The 16160-nt window shown below is 40.0% G+C and overlaps 1 protein-coding gene across 1 annotated transcript in view; it reads right to left on the bottom strand.

The window, feature by feature from the left end:
• The window catches only part of LOC121299775 (AP-1 complex subunit beta-1-like), a 32119-nt gene that overhangs the window by 3351 nt on the left and 12608 nt on the right, over positions 1–16160 (bottom strand). The window contains exons 13-21 of the mRNA XM_041227816.1: positions 14620–14879; positions 13161–13371; positions 12469–12498; positions 11148–11282; positions 8866–9011; positions 7953–8082; positions 6427–6511; positions 5937–6023; positions 2858–3012 (exon numbers count right to left, since the gene is read on the bottom strand). Of these exons, the coding sequence (XP_041083750.1) occupies positions 2858–3012; positions 5937–6023; positions 6427–6511; positions 7953–8082; positions 8866–9011; positions 11148–11282; positions 12469–12498; positions 13161–13371; positions 14620–14879 (1239 nt within the window). The remainder of the gene's footprint in view (positions 1–2857; positions 3013–5936; positions 6024–6426; positions 6512–7952; positions 8083–8865; positions 9012–11147; positions 11283–12468; positions 12499–13160; positions 13372–14619; positions 14880–16160) is intronic.

The raw sequence follows: 16160 nt of genomic DNA on the forward strand, positions 1-16160 counted from the left end.
AATCTGAGTCAACAGTTTAGGTTCACAGTCAGTCTTTGTACTTTCTGTACTTCAGGAAGTACACTTCATCAAAACCAAAGAATTTTTCCAAACCAAACAGCAATCACAGCTTTTTAGAAACACCAAACTCCTATAATGAATCTGAAGTGCCCCTGTTCATTATGTCCGATCTCTCGAGTGGTTAAGATCACCCCTAAATGAAGGTCAAGTGCAAAGAGTAAGGATGCTGGCGTTTACCTGACTGTCCTGCGGATATATATCCATTGTGCCAGAATTGTGCCAATGTGTGGGATGAACTTTCATAATCACAACCCTCTGCCTACCTTTCTGCTAAATAATAATGACTGGTTGATTAACATCCCTCCTGACACCTTCCAGCACCTTCAGTGCACAGTCACTATGTCTTAACTTATAACTAATTTAACACTCAATCTATTCTTGTAGAGTGTCCTCTAAAAGGATTGAGAAAGTGTGGTGCATATTGAGAAAATGTTTTAGTGCCTTTAGGTGACAAATCATCTCGTACTGAAACACCAGAGTGAAGGCTGCTGTCCCAGTGTGTACTCGGTGGGTGAGATGGAGGGGAATATTGCATGGGGAGGTGGGAGGATGAGCTCTCTTCTTGATTTGCATGGTAGCATTGATTCTATTCTGATCAGCCTCTGTGTAACTGCAAGGTGATTGGAACACAATGCTTGTGCTGACATTTAAAAGCAAAGTTAATCAAACATTCCAGGTGGGAGGCAAAACTGTGTGATAGGCCAAGCTGTTACCATGGGGACCGGGATCAGCAACTATTGCAAAGATCTGTCCTAAGGCAGAGTACTACACAAGGGAGGATTGGTATGTTAAATCCCATTCGCTCTGGCGAACTGAACCATTGTGCTTCAGTTAGACAGGTTAAAGTCATGACATTAGATGTAGCAATAATATTAGATGCCCAAGCCTCCTGCCATAATTTGAAAAAGACATGAATTGCAATATGCGATATATAAAAAAAACAAAAGTTTCTCGTCCAATGCAACCACTTATTGTACGAGAAAACCATTCCCAGGAGAAGAGGGAGATGGGAACTGCCCACTGACAACATTGTAACCCTAAACCCTGAGATGCTTCATCAAGCAGACATGCACAGTGGTCATACTGACTAAGCAATGGGATAAAAAGCTCCCCCTGGTGGCATATCCTGTTAACCATGGTACAGCAAATATATTTCCATCACAGTTTACTCCCTCAGTCTGGTGAGATTATGAAATCTCATCCCAAAAACGTATCTGTTCTATCACACAGTTGCTATTGGTATGGCACCAGTTGTATTCCAAGCTCATATGACATGAGTGCGCAAACACTGTAGAGTTGGAACACAGCACAACCACAAGGGAACAAAGAAGCACCAGAAAGACAAAGTTAAGATAAACTGTCTGTCAATAAGAGAGAATTGCAGAGAAAAGCAGTGCGCAATTAGGAGCGCTATAATTGAAATACAGTTAAAAAAAACTTGACCCCCAAATCCTGCAACATTATGTAAATACCATCAGCGGAGGCATGCAACAAAACAAAAATAAATAAAAAACATGTGACAAATTATTGGAACAAAATCAGTGGCATTTCATTGCAGAAATAACAGGGCAACATACTGAATTATTGTGTAAACAGCAAAGACATGTCCTAGGAGCAATGGTTCTCGAACTTTGTTGTTGGGATGCCACTCTGAAATGAATTGAGCCTGGCACAACACCCCAATAAAAAGCAATTTACCAATAAATTATATCTAAAAAAAAAAATCAGATTTTAAACACATTCACGTGAACAACAAAGCAAAGAGACACAGGGCTTGTTTAACATATTAGCACAGATTAAAAATGAAATGTCTACTTTCTATATAAAATATAATTTATTTGATTGATGCTATACTAGCTAGTACGAAGAGTAGATCAGCTTGTAATTATTTCACGACTCCCTGAAACCTTTCTGAGACCCCCCCCCCCCCATTAGCTCCAACAGCGTGCATTAATCTACTGCACAAGAATGACAGTCATTTAAGCTCCTCTTAATTAATAATTGGCTCATTAGTTAATTCCATACATGAAGCAATTAAGCACCCAAGACATTCATGTCTAGAAACAATCACGTCACTAACAACCCCGCTGCCATCCTAACACAGGTCTGGCAATCAGTTAAGGACCAAGTAATGCGAGAAGAACATGGTATACATTGCATTATTTGGGATAATAAGGTTTTGTACCATCCAGTGGCATCTTATCTGTGATGCTCCAAGTAAGGGTCTTGGTGGCATGTCACAATTTATTGTGGCCCGTTTCTTTGTATTCTCAGTGGTAGGGCTGTGCAGACTCTCAGATTTTCAGCCTAATTCCCTTTAACTGTCTTAAATCGTTTTCGGATTTGATATTTAAGTCAAAATGTCAGTCCCATGGATGAGAGGAACATACGCTTCCAAGCTGATTTTAAAAATCACTCAGTGAGGAAGTTTATTGCCATTGACTGGCACTCAATTGTAAAGGTGAGGGGAAAGGCAGTTTAAAAAAAAAAAGCTTAGCTTTAATTTAATACCTGCCAACAAAAAAAAAAAAAAAGACACCTTGATAAGGGAATTACTCAGAAAATCTGAGTATCGATTTGCTCATGTACTATTCCGGTGGCAATCCCAGTTGGCCACGGCTTTAGGTGACTAGCATGGGTTTCAAAACCCTTTGCTACTGTTAGAAGATCTAGAACAAGAAAATGTGAAAACATCTAAAGAGCCTTGTTGTTTCAGTGGGTGGGGCGTTGTGCTGACTATCCTAATAAAGATGAACGGTATGTTATTGATCAGCAGGAAGTAAAGCTGGGGACTCACAGTGAAGTTGGGGCTGCCTGGCTGGATGCGCAGTTCAGCCAGGATCCAGATGCCATTGGTCAGCTTCATGGACTGGTAAAGCATGTCCTGTCCCTCCACATTCCTCTTGGCAATAGTAAAGATATTATTACTTTGGAGCTTGTTGCTCACAGCATCTGGGAATACAGAACATACAATGTTTAGCCCCTCAAATCTCCCTCACATCTCTCATCCTCTCCCAACCCCTTATGAATTCACATCAAAAACACAAAATAATCATTCTTTTTTGTTTGTTTTTCACATCTTTCAGTTGGCCAAATGATTACATATACAATTTGTTGTAATTTAACTATTTTTAGAAAATACAGTATAATTGTAAATCTCGAAAAACTACTCACTTCTAAATCTTTTGTAGTCATTTTTGCATTACTTTAGTATAAATACATGTTAATTTGGATTCATATGTTGTTTTTTTCTGACTTTATGTGAACGAAAAGACACACATTTGCCCGTTTTCCCATTGGAAATAGTGATATTTTGAAATATCACTGTCCTGGTCACAAAAGCAAAGTTTGTGGGAAATAATAGCCATTTTCTATACTTTTGAGGCATAAGCAATTAGGAAATAACACTTACTACCCAGGAACAAAAATTGTGTTACATAGTGCTATCATTGTTCCATAGGTCAAAATGCATTCAATTCCAGTTATACATTTCCTTATCAGTTGTAATCCCAATGCAAATCCTGTGTTAAAGAATGCTTATCGCACAAATAATAAAAAAAACAAACAACAAATAATAAAAAATAAAAAGCTAAGCCAACATCAGTGCTGCAATACGATTGTGAAAAGTATTTCACAACAGACCTGTCTGAATAATTTCAAAACAGGTTAACCGGTTTATACTATACCTTTTCTCATATAAATTAAAAATGCAATATAGTTGAGATATACACACTGCCAGATTGTCACTGAGAAATCTGTTGCAAAACCATAAAAAAAAAAAAAAAAAAAAAAAAAAAAAAAAAGGGACCAGGTAAGTGGCTTTATTTCAGGAATAGTGGCGCTACACAGCCAGACAGGACGTCAAGATGTATGAAATTACAATGGCTTGATGTACTGCCTTGTTCTAAATGAATAACCAAAAAATGCAACCTCTTTAAAAATGCATGTCCAGTAGCACAGCAAAGAAATAGTATTAAACCTATAATTCAAAACCTGCTTGGCATTCTAAGCACTTGCTCTCGCTGCAGCCTGGTTCAGAATAAGAATAGCCCTGGGCGAGGGCTAGAGGGCAGATTAGTTCTATATCAGACAGCAATTGATAATCCTCTCGGGAGAGAGAAAAGGATGGCTGCTATTCTCTCGTACATTACTGTGCTGACAGCAGGGCTTGGGCTAGGGGTTGAGCAGTCCAGAGTCAATTCTTCAGGCATTCAAGCAGCACAGCAGAAAGACACAGTGGAGAGCCGACAGCTTTTATCAGCATATGGCAGGCATTTCTAAAGAGCAGTGCAGGGGAGAGTGCACCTGCCTTTTAGATAGTGGTTGAAGGTTTCAGTCAGCGGTGTCGTGAGCCACTTCACTTTTACAGTAAATTAATCTGCTCTGTGGAAGGATGTAGGGCTTCTCTTTACAGCTCCATCATCGCTCCCATTCCTAATACGGGGAACTGCTACAGTATATTGCAGTTTCTCATATAAGGTGCTGAAAAAAGCACCAAATTCAACACCCATGTCCATACAATCAGATGTGTTATGAGTCCTGCGGCACCCCCCACCCCCTCCCCCGTTTATAACGCTCTTATTGTGTGTCCCCAGAGACCCGCGTTATAGCAAGGGAGCACTGTATAATTTTTTTTTTTTGCACAATATAATCCTAATCAAAATTGTCCAAATGCATAAGGTCTTGTGCATATGTATGCATGAAAGTTACAGTTACATTACTGACGTCAAGCTCAGCCGACAAATTTAACAAATATGAAAATTAGGGCTGTCAAGCAATTAACATCATCATCCCTGCTTTCCTATTTCTGGATTCTCTGTATAGTTTTATATTTACTTACAATCCAGCATTTGTTGTTAAGTTGTTTGAACCAACTGCTAAACCACAAATTACTGACCTTACTGCATTTATAATTATCAGTTTCCTGTACTCATAAACTGATGTTTTTCATTGCCGTTTGAATAACAATCATTTAAAATTCTCTTTTATTAACAACTTGAAAATTGCCTTAATAAAACAAAACATTCACTGAGTAACGGTTACATCCTCCATAAATGTAAATAATACTGCCTAAAAATAAATGCCATTACTGAAACAAAGCAAAGATACAATGTTAATGGGGCTGCAGTCGGAAGCTATCAACATTGCAACAGCACTGGTTATAGTATCGTACTTGGCTTGATTCATGCGTTTGCATCAATCCTGAATCCTGATCCTGCGACGCTGTCGAAAATGACGTGTTTCATTTGCTGTTGTATTGTTGTCTGTAGCAGGACTAATAGAAAGTGTATTTTGAGACATGAAAGCATGTTTAGCATGCAGGCGGCACAGGAGACTAGATGCACTTCTGTGACTGACACTGGAACTCACTTTGATTGTAGATACAAGTAACCCTCTTTCAATCTAATGAACCATCAGAAAGTTTAAAAAAAAAAAAAAAAAAAAAAAAAAACCTTCACAAGTCCTTTACATTACGAGCTCTGCTACATAATGCATAATCCATGACTAATTTTATACTCAAACGATGACGACATTCATTCAGTCCTGGCATGCACTCGAGTGTATTGAAATGGTGCCGCAGGAAATGAATTACAGTATGCTAAAATGGACAAGATAAGAGTGCGATTTACATGTGTTAAAAAAGTTAATCTCCCTAAAAATGTACGTGTTAAATCGCAGAAGTTAACTGAGACTAATTGATATCCCTAATAAAAATATGACGTTTGTATCTCAAGCCGTTTGAGATTGAAGCCTTTAAGATTGCAACATCGATGGATTTACTAAAACACATCGGCTTTGTAGAATAAAAAGAGCACTACAACAATTTGGCTATTCTTCAATCGGGAGACAGCAAGACTTTTAGAATACCATCTTACCTGAGTTTAGGTGGCAGTCCTTGATTTGGAATTGTGCTTCATTATCACTGGGAATGTCTTTCCAGGTGGCCAGAAATACCTGCCGTTCTATAGAGAAAGACAAAAGGGCAGGAATGCATGAGAAAGGCAGACAGACAGGGAACCGATACATTGCACTCAAGATAGCAACAACTGTGCAGCACTGTACTGGAGGAAATGGTTATACAAGATGGCATACCAGATAATACTCCCCTCTCTCACCCATTTTACTTTTTAATACATGTACTGACTATTATGAATACTATTAACAGATCTCCAGTAGCAGATCTTACTTATTGTTTTAGGATTCAGTGGTGCAGTACAGTATTGTACATCACATTCTCTAACTCACTAGCGCAAGGAATCAATTAGAAACAGCCCTGACCAATAAGGCAAATATGAAAGACTGAACCACTATCCATCCCAGAACCATATGCCTAACCCGTTAGTGTGATGTGACGGGGTTACTCACCCATCTTGCCATCTTCTACAAACAGGATGTTAATGGGATAGAGGCTGCTGAAGTAGAACACATCAATATTGTTCTTCACCGCAACCTGTTGGCAAAGAAAAGTTGCAATTATTACTAAGTGGGAACTTTAACCTTTGCAGTCCATTTATTCAGTGCTTGTCAGGCACGTCAGGTCCAATTTATTTTCACACGTGTCCCCCCCCCCCCGCCGCAGAGTAAAACAGGTTTAAAGACATGAAGGCATACTCTGTTTGGGTATGTTTGTGTCACGAGATATGTCAGTGTTGTAGTGCACTGACGGGCATCGCCTCTAATTGTCTCAATCTTTGTATCTGGAATTTTGTCTGTTACTGTTTATGTAAATTTGCAAGTCAAACAGAGCAAGCAAGCACAGCAAGGTGGGTGGATAATAATAGGCTCCAGTGAGACAGCACACTTCTCTCTACAGGAAAAAAGCCAGTGGAAATCCACCGCTTTAAAAAGCAGTTTAAATGTTTGGTATATTACTGGGAAACTTACTAGATCACATTTTACAGTAAGATAATGGAAATACAGACCCAAGTAGCTCAGTGGTTACATCACTGGGCTTTTTTGCCAAACTTGCCAGGTTCGGTCCATAAAGGCAACCCAGCTGTTAGTGGGGACCTGGAGTTTAAACTAGGGAAGATTAAAACCAGTTATATGCTATGTCGCTCCTTGGTGTACCAATGGCTTGGGGTTTGCCCAGTTTAACCATGTTACATAAAATAAAACAAGAGATTCATATAATTACTGTACCGTTAAAAAGCTGAAACAAGATGGCATAGACTGCGAAAGCACTGGAAGAACTGTTTTTGGTTTTTTAGACACAATGATATACCTGACATTGTTAATTTATAAAGCCCACGTTAATAAAGCAACTACACTTTAGCACAATGACTCCCTCTGTGATACGAAATTTGTACATATCCAGCGGACCCCTGGAACTAATTAAATCAGATGACTGGTTCTACTGTAATTGAAGGAAACCATTGGGAGAAATAGGAAAGAAGCAGCCAAAATGGAGACACCTGCTGGAATCCTAACCACCCTTCTCTCTGTGCCCCAACAGTCCTTCGCTGACAACTGCAGCTTGGCCTGCATTCATCTGCCTTCGAAGCCTGAGCCTCAGGGAGATATTACTCAGCTTGGTGTTTTTTTTTTTTTTTTACAATTGCTAATCCATCATCAGCTGTCAGAAATACCATACATCACCAGTTCATATTGCCTTCCCTCTGAAGCAGCCACTAAAATGGATGGTGATTACCACCCTCCTTCAAAGATTTGTATTTTTGTCTCCAGTATGCTGCCTGCCACGTCCTTTGGGTCTTTGTGCAGGGTACATACCACCCTGACTCAAATCTCTCATAGACATATTTCTGATGTTCACAATCCTATTCTAATTCTGCTTCTCAATCACACAGCCACACAGTAATAATACAATTTCATTAAAGCTCCATTAGGTGAGGCATGGCACCTGGAAGCTGTCCAGAATCACAGTAACTCACCTGAAGGTTGTTCAGTGGGTCCATCTTCATGACGGGTCCCACAGTGCTGAGAGGCAGGGACACCTCGATGGTCTGGTTGGGGCTCAGGGGTGTGGCAAGTTGAAGGGGAGCTGCTGGAGACAGTCCAAAACTGGGTGTGGAAAAGAAGACAAAAACAAGTCAACACTTCCTCTATCCCTCAACGCATCACACAGGGAATTACAAACAAGTGTGAAGAAGTACACATCACTTTCAGAATCATGCAGTTGGGCAAAGAGAGATCGATTCAAAGGATCCAAAATCTAAAACTGTTGGAATCAAATCAAAAGAATTGTCATCTGAAAAACCAATATTTCAACAGTTTGGGAGACTGTATTTATATGCTTAAACGTTGACCCTGTTTTACATAATTAATTTTGACCCCAATGACTGCTTGTCAGTGTATTCAGTCTGAACTAATCATAATGGAAAAAGGGAAGTTAGTTGTTTCTCCATATCAAGCTCAGTATTTCTCAACTGAACTTCAGGTCCTTAGAACCAGTTCTACTCAATTACTCTTGGGAAATGTTTTTTTTTTTTTTTTTTTTTTTTTTTACAAATAGAATTTCTTTGCACAGCTTCAGGTTTCTAATAAACAGCACGCAAATTATTCTGCAATGGTTAATGTACAATTAAGCTGCAAATAAGCACTTAACTGGTCCAATTAAGTAATTTAGGGTACAGTTGGAACAAAAACCAGGAGTAACAGCAGCCCTCCAGGACCAGGGTCGAGTAGCCCTGAACTACAGTCTCTTCAGGCAACTTCTCAGAGGGTGAAATGTTAGCATCACAACCAAATCAGATGCTAGAAGTGTCATCATTAGAGACAGACAACTCTGGGAGGCAGAAGGCTCAGCTGGGTTCAGATGATGGTGCACACTGCCCTCCCCCTCACCTGTTTCTGTTGAACTGGATAGCGAAGTCTGTCATGATCTGCATGGCCTTGTTAGTGAAGGTCACATCCATCTGGATGGTGCCCATCCGGCGGGCAAAGGTTCCAGAGATCTCAAGACCTTTGGCTTTCATGGCAGGCAACCACACCTGAAGGACACATAGAACACCTGATCAACCTACTGTACCAGCCCATCACATCACACCTGCTAAACCTAGTAAGATGCCTGTAATACAACGAAACCTGAATTAACCAGTCTCTCAAAGGACTGAACATTTGTGGCTGCTTCAAACCGTTTCTTCAAGCTGCCTCGATTATTGACTTCTATGGAACAAAGAACAAGTTTAAGAGCAGTCACTCGAATTCATTACAAATGATAAAAACATACCTTACGCTTATTTACCGTCTGACCAGAATTTGCGCAACAGTTTAAAAAAATTGGCACATGAAAAAGGGCTTTGTGCGATATGCAAGATGAATATATACAGAAAAAAAATACAGGATCAACACAGCAGCTCAAGCCTCTATTTAAAAGTTTTAGACAGCAAAAAGTACAAAAAAGATTACGTGCGCGCATGCAAAGTGATCTCTATGGAAAGCCATCTGGGTCAAAAAAGTGCTGCTTTAGTCAGAATCTCGTGGGACAGAAAAAAGGCAAGCAAGTCATTTTGAAATGCCTCGCTTAAACAGCACCCAACTTCCTGAAAATGTTGTGTAGTGATTTTTATATAAATTGTATACAGTATACATTTTTTGTTGCGACTTTCTGTTATATGGAATAACGTGTAATAAACGAGCACCAAAACGGTGTTCCCTCCCCATTCACTTTGCAATGCCATTTCCACAGCTGTTTGAAAAAAGAAAATAAAGTAAAATGCGGTGTCAACTTTATGTATTATTTTTTTCGGGAATAACAAAACAATCTTCAACTTGAGCTGCTATTTGGCGCCCTTTGTTTTGTACTTAATTCACTGGAGTAAAGTAAGTACTACACAACTTATTCTTTACTCCTGGGATATTTTTCTATTTTAACATGTACATATTGTAAAGTCTTGATTGCTGAAAAATAATGGCACACACCAAGGAGCACGGCCATGCCCTCTGCCCTGCTGCTATGCTGTCTCTGCAAGCGTTCTGAGCAACATAATGTCTTGTATTACTTTTTGAAAAACAAACGAATATCCAAACGAACATTTAAATTATGAGCAAATATCCAAACGTGAAAATCCTGTGTTCGTCTCATGAATAATTTAAAAACAGCATATACACCCACCCCTCGTTATATCGCCCCTCGCTATACTGTGGATTCTGATATATCGCGGTCCTGGAGCTGGCTCCCCATTTTCACTGTCTAACTGCGTATGCCTTAGCTGCAATATACACAGGCACTTAGAATTACAGTTCGTTATATTTCGTACTGCACATCACAACAACATACAAAACAATTAAAAACAAAGCATTAATATCGTACTGATATTATACACACCCGTATTGCATAATAACACAAAGCAAATTAAAAACCTACTTACTGAAGCGTTTTTTATTTTAGCCAACAAGGTGTTCACGTGTGGCAGCAGCAATGCACTAGCAAAAGTCACAGGGCAGTGTCGTCAGCTCCTTAACAACAAGCCTCTATGTAGGGAATGGATTATTTCAATGCAGCGGGTTTGTGCATTTGAGAAAGGTGATAAAGACTTAAGTTGATGAGAAGCAATTACCCTCCGCTGTATGAATTAAAACGGTGTGCTGCTTTTTATACAAAAAATGAGAAAAAGCAGGTTGTGTAGAGGATTTATACTGGACCCTGATGCCCCCGATAAAACGAGGGAGTGGTTGTACATTATTTGTTAGCCTATTTGTTTTTCTATGGGTCTCTCGCTATATCGCAGCCCTCGATATATAGCAGATTTATATTGGATCCCGACACCCGCGATATATAGTGGGTGGTGTAATAAGATATGCCCGCAACAGCATAAAGTATATGTCATATAATATTGCCAGTCTTGTTTCTCACTGCAATAACAGTATCACAGCCAATTAGATAATGGAAATTTACAGAACAAAGCCCATCCCACGCTCTGCGCACCCTGTAACAGAATCCTCTCAACTAAAGAACATGCCGCTAAAACAGAACCAGAGCTGAGGTAGGAGATCTGAGAGAGGAATATGGGAGCTATATGCTTGTACAACATCTTCGGAGAACATTCTGATTCTTAATGAGTTGGATGTTGGTATTTCCTTTACAAATACACTGAGTAAATTCCCTGTGTGCAAACCATACTTACAGTTTTGGGTAAAACATAGGATCCAGTGGGCATTCCTACTCCACTACCCAGGTCAAAGAGGTCCCCGAGACCACCCCCTACTGGGGCATTCAGGGAGGACGGCATAACTGCAGGACCTCCAAACCCGGCTCCAATCTGGTGAAGAAAAAAAGTAAAAAGGAAAATGACCAACTAGTGAAAGTAAACAGAGATACAGTCGGTATAAGGTGTGCCACAGTGGAGGAATAGTGCTACAGATTTCCTTCCTGTCTGCCTGTGTTATTTATGAATTTTATGATCCGTCTAGTTTATAACGGATCACTGCGTCAAGGGAAAAATCTCCAGAATGCCCTTACAATCAGCCTCAGCGCATCACTACTTATAAAATAACTACTTTTTCTTCTTGGCATCTCTATTCCCCTGTGCCTTGCACCCATTACTGATGTAATTGCAAAGCAGCATTTTGAACTGTAGACTGCCACTTCTTCCCTGTGGTGACTGCAGCTTTACCACTACTGCTGTTTTTTGCCATTTCTACAAATAACTCTGTTGTCCTGTTAACTTTCTCTGTTACATAGATTTCTGAAATGGTTTCTAAAGCTAAAGCTGCAAACAGTTGTGAGCAAGCAAGTTCTGGTTGCTGCTTTGTGCACCAAGAATACTTCCTTTGAAGTTAAATTATAGATTGTGGGCTTGAAAAAAGTGCTTGACATTATTACAGCAAGCGGTTCTATGTGCAAAGTATGCAGAATAAACTGTCACTGTTCATCTTCTGGCGGACGTAAACATATTCAATGAATGTGCTCGACCCCTTGAGCCTAACTACGATTTGCAGGGAGGACGAAGAGAGATTGAACCAGGCACTTGTCAACAAGACAAGAAATTAGCTTATTTTTCAACAGACAGCATTCAAAATGAACAGAGCTTGTTCAGTTTAAGGGCAAGTAGGATCCAGGAAAAACCCAATTCATTTTTTACTGTAGCTTTCACCATCAGGATGTTCTCGTAAATGAGATGCAGATTTCATTGTCTTACAATTAAATGAAGTTAAATTTTGCAACGATGACATTTCCAGTGAATCCCGCAAGTCTAATCTTGTTGTTAAGCCATATCCACTCTATTAAATTCCCCAAATATCTATTAAAAAAAAAAAACTATTATTCTATCTATTTATTTGCTCTCTCCCTAGTATATCTATTAAGATGTAACAGCTGAAAGTAGGTTCAAGGAAATGGAAACACACTATTAAATATTTAATCACACTCATGTCTTATATTACACTCTGTGCTCCATTCTGGGGTAACATTAGGATATTCTAATCTATTAAGGAATATAAACTTACCGCTGGACTTCCTCCTAAATCACCACCAAGCTACAAACAAAAACAAAGAAAGGATTTTTAAAAACTAAAAAGCACCACAATTAACCATCTACTTTATACCACAAGTTTTATTTTAGCAAATGTATTTATAAAACAAAGATGGACAGCAAACTTTTTCAAAAAGACAGCAAGCCAGAAATGCTAGCTAGCATTCATGCACAAAATGAAGTTTGACAGCTGACAGTAGCAAAAAGGCCTGTCAAGTGTTTTCTTTTTCCAAAGGATGAAGGATTGAGCAGAATTTAACCAAAAATGTGCACCAATTTGCTATATTTCATTATTGATGAAATAATGAAAATGCCTTCCCCCTTCCCAGATGAGTGTTGAATTGCGTACTCCCCCCCACCCTCTTAAATTACCGCTTCTGCGTCATCCCCCATCTGTAGGATTGAGGAGGATAGATAGGAGCAAGAGAGACAGGAGCGTAAAACAGAAGAGAATAGGGGTTAGAGACAACAGAACATAAGAGAACATGCATTTAACACCCCCCCAATGTGTGTTAATTCACCTACATGAACTCGTCTTAGATCAGCAAACACAGATCTTTCGGTAGACCCTTTGGGAATTCATTTGGTAAGCAGGGTTAGGTTTATATATTTGTGATTTCTTTCTGTTCACTCTCTTGCCTGCCCCCGGCGCCCCCCTTGCATTACCAGGCTGTCGAGTCCTCCACCCAGAAGGTCCATGGCTCCCATCTGCATGGCGGAGGTGATGGCTGGGGTCCCGCCGCTGGTGGGTGGACCCAGGTCCAGGTTGAGCAGGTCCCCCAGCAGGTCCCCCTGGGAGGGGATGACAGCGGGAGGCTGGTCGGCAGGCTGGTCTGCAGCGGGTTGGGTTAACTCAGGGCTCTCTGGGCTCTCGTTCCTGTCAGGACAGCCAGGAGAGAAGGGGAATGGGTGAGCGGGGACTACATGAAAACAAGACAAGCAATCCAGTGCTGTCACAGGCACAGGCCAATCAAACCAATTTATGCAAAGGATGTTATTTTGGATTTTAGAACACACTGCCAGTGGGGGACTATTTTCTTAACAGCTGCAGTTTCAAATATCGCCACACTTTAATTTAATAATCCTTCTGGCATTGAGCCTATCCTCATTGATATGCCCACTACAGTAGCTACAGGGGAAAGTCCACAGTGTAGCAGACTGGCAGGACAACTTCAAGGAGAAAGAACTACCTGTAGGAGATGTAAGCAAACGGGAAATACAAGGTCTTTATAAAAAGAAGTCTGAACAATGGTAGAATGCAGTAAGTGGACAGAAATGAACCGATCAGTAAAACTGACCAGGATTGTGGGACACTGAAGCTTTAACAAGCACATTAACAGATTAACTGACGACTGTGATAGATTTCAAACAGCTCTGCATATTAATATACTGTGTTTAAAACCTCAGAGAATCTAACTGTATGTTTTTATTGAATAGATTCTTAAACAACAAAAAGTTGCTCTTGCTGGGAAACTGTACACATACGTAGCTGGCAACTTATCTACTGACAAGAGTAAGGGACCAACATCATACATCCTAGACAAATTCCCGCTTAGCTGCAGACTCATTTTGTGACTCTCAGATTCCTTCTCTCAGTGCTCCTAAGAGTGCAAGCCACACTCACTGGTACTAATCATAGGGAAATCATTTTGAAATGAAATACATTTTGGCTGTGTAGGAGTAACAGCCTGAGGTACATATTATTCAAACTGAAACAAGAGTAAGATTTAAGATATAGATTTAAAAATAAATAAATTAAATAAAAAAAAAAAAATATGCATGATAACCCACCCCATTAAAAACCACAGAATTTCAAGTACTTTCCATGACTTCCCAAAGACAAACTATTAAAAATTAGAATAACCGTTACTTTTAAGGAAAATATCTGGCTCATTACTGAGTCTACACTGCAGAAGCATTAATCGAGTATTTTAAAATATGAGACATATGGTGTTCAAATGCAACTGAACAAAGAATTTACACAACTTTATTACAAAAATATCCATTTTGGAGAGCATTTGTTTTTTATATTTAATGAAATGAGTTTCCCAAACCGCATTTTTAAGCACCCTTTTGAACCCTGCGTATGCTTAATCAAGACAGGAGCCCAGCAGGTGACACTCACGATCCAGTCCTGGGTGGGAGGCGCTTGTGCTGCACCCCGCGGCTGCCCTCCACAAAGGCGTTGGGGGGTTTGTGGTAGACGGAGGCCAGGGTGCCGATGTGGCAAATGAGCTCATCCAGCAGGGTGGGCTCGATGAGGTCTGTCTCCTCCGAGATCAGGGGCTTCTCTGCCAGAACCACCTCCTTGGCAGCCACTGGATCGGTGGAGAGCAGGCGCCAGTAGATGTAGCCGCGGTCCCTCAGGTCAGGATTATCGGAGTCCTGCAGGGGGGGGCAATGGCTCAGGGTCAGTTTCAAAGGGGGCGCCAATTACTGCTGCACTGCCCTTTACGAGGTCTCAGACTTGCATGAATAAATAAATTCAAATAAAAAGAATGGAAGAGTATCTACATTTTAAAATAATCAGTATTTCAAAATGAATGCCTATGATAAAATTGTTTAGGATTATTGGTTGAGTAAATCACTGAGCCACTTTTCCTTTCTTCTCTAACTACTTACTACCAGCTAGATCCTCAACTGTCTCCTCCAGATTCTCATTACACTGTAGCAGCAGATGTGCGCTGTTTTCTTATTCACCTCCCCCCCCAGCCTTGTTCCCCTTTAACAGAATTTGAATGCAGCTGTGCGTTTCAATACTGATGATTTACACGGAGCTCCGTTTACACTCCTTCCCACATGTGACTCATCTCTCACATCTGATCAAAACACAAAGCATTGAAGCTCAAGGTCGCTGTGTAATCTAAGAAATGATATTCAAAAAAGGTCACTAAAACCCAGTTCTCCGTTGTGCTGCACGAGACACAAGTCCTCATTACAAATGAATTTCGGTAGCAGACACACTGCATCCTCTTTGTAGCAGCTACAATTAACCCTTTCCTCCTACTGTAGATAACCATAGAAAGCAATTACATTATAGTTTTAAAAGAGTAGTCTCGCTAAGGTTTTACCCTTTCATCGCCTATAGTTCTGTTTACACTGTTCTTCTTATTGTGCTGTGAAACTTTTCACTTTCACTTAATGCTATTCACTTGGAACATTATTTGAAGTGTGCAGTGTGTAGTTGGTGTGCATTCTATTAAGAATGCCCTATGCCTCTATTGCTAGGCAGAGAAATGTAGAACTCTACCCATCACATGCTATACCATCCTACGTTACTGAAACTGTAGGACAGCGGAAGGACACAGTTTAATACTACCTCTGAAAGAAACAATGTCTAGCAGAGAAAGTGCACTGGAGGACCCTGACACTGGGGTTGGATTTGACATTGGCTTTCCCACTGACAAAATAGCCCATAAAATGATATACGACATGGATAATCAGAAACCATTTTCAAATAATTTTTAATTGGGTTCTGTCAAAGCAACAGTTAATTTGATCCCATATCACATATTAAACAGCTAGATCGGATATTGCAATTCTTAAAGGCTTATCATTTTGCATTCCGAGCTACTGTGGATACAAGCATCTTTTAACTTTGCAAACTGATGGGATTACACATTTTAAACCTTTTAACTATAAAACGCTTTGAAGTCTTATTTCATA

The sequence above is a fragment of the Polyodon spathula genome, chromosome 25 (genome assembly GCF_017654505.1).
Source record: "Polyodon spathula isolate WHYD16114869_AA chromosome 25, ASM1765450v1, whole genome shotgun sequence".
Classification (NCBI taxonomy): domain Eukaryota; kingdom Metazoa; phylum Chordata; class Actinopteri; order Acipenseriformes; family Polyodontidae; genus Polyodon; species Polyodon spathula.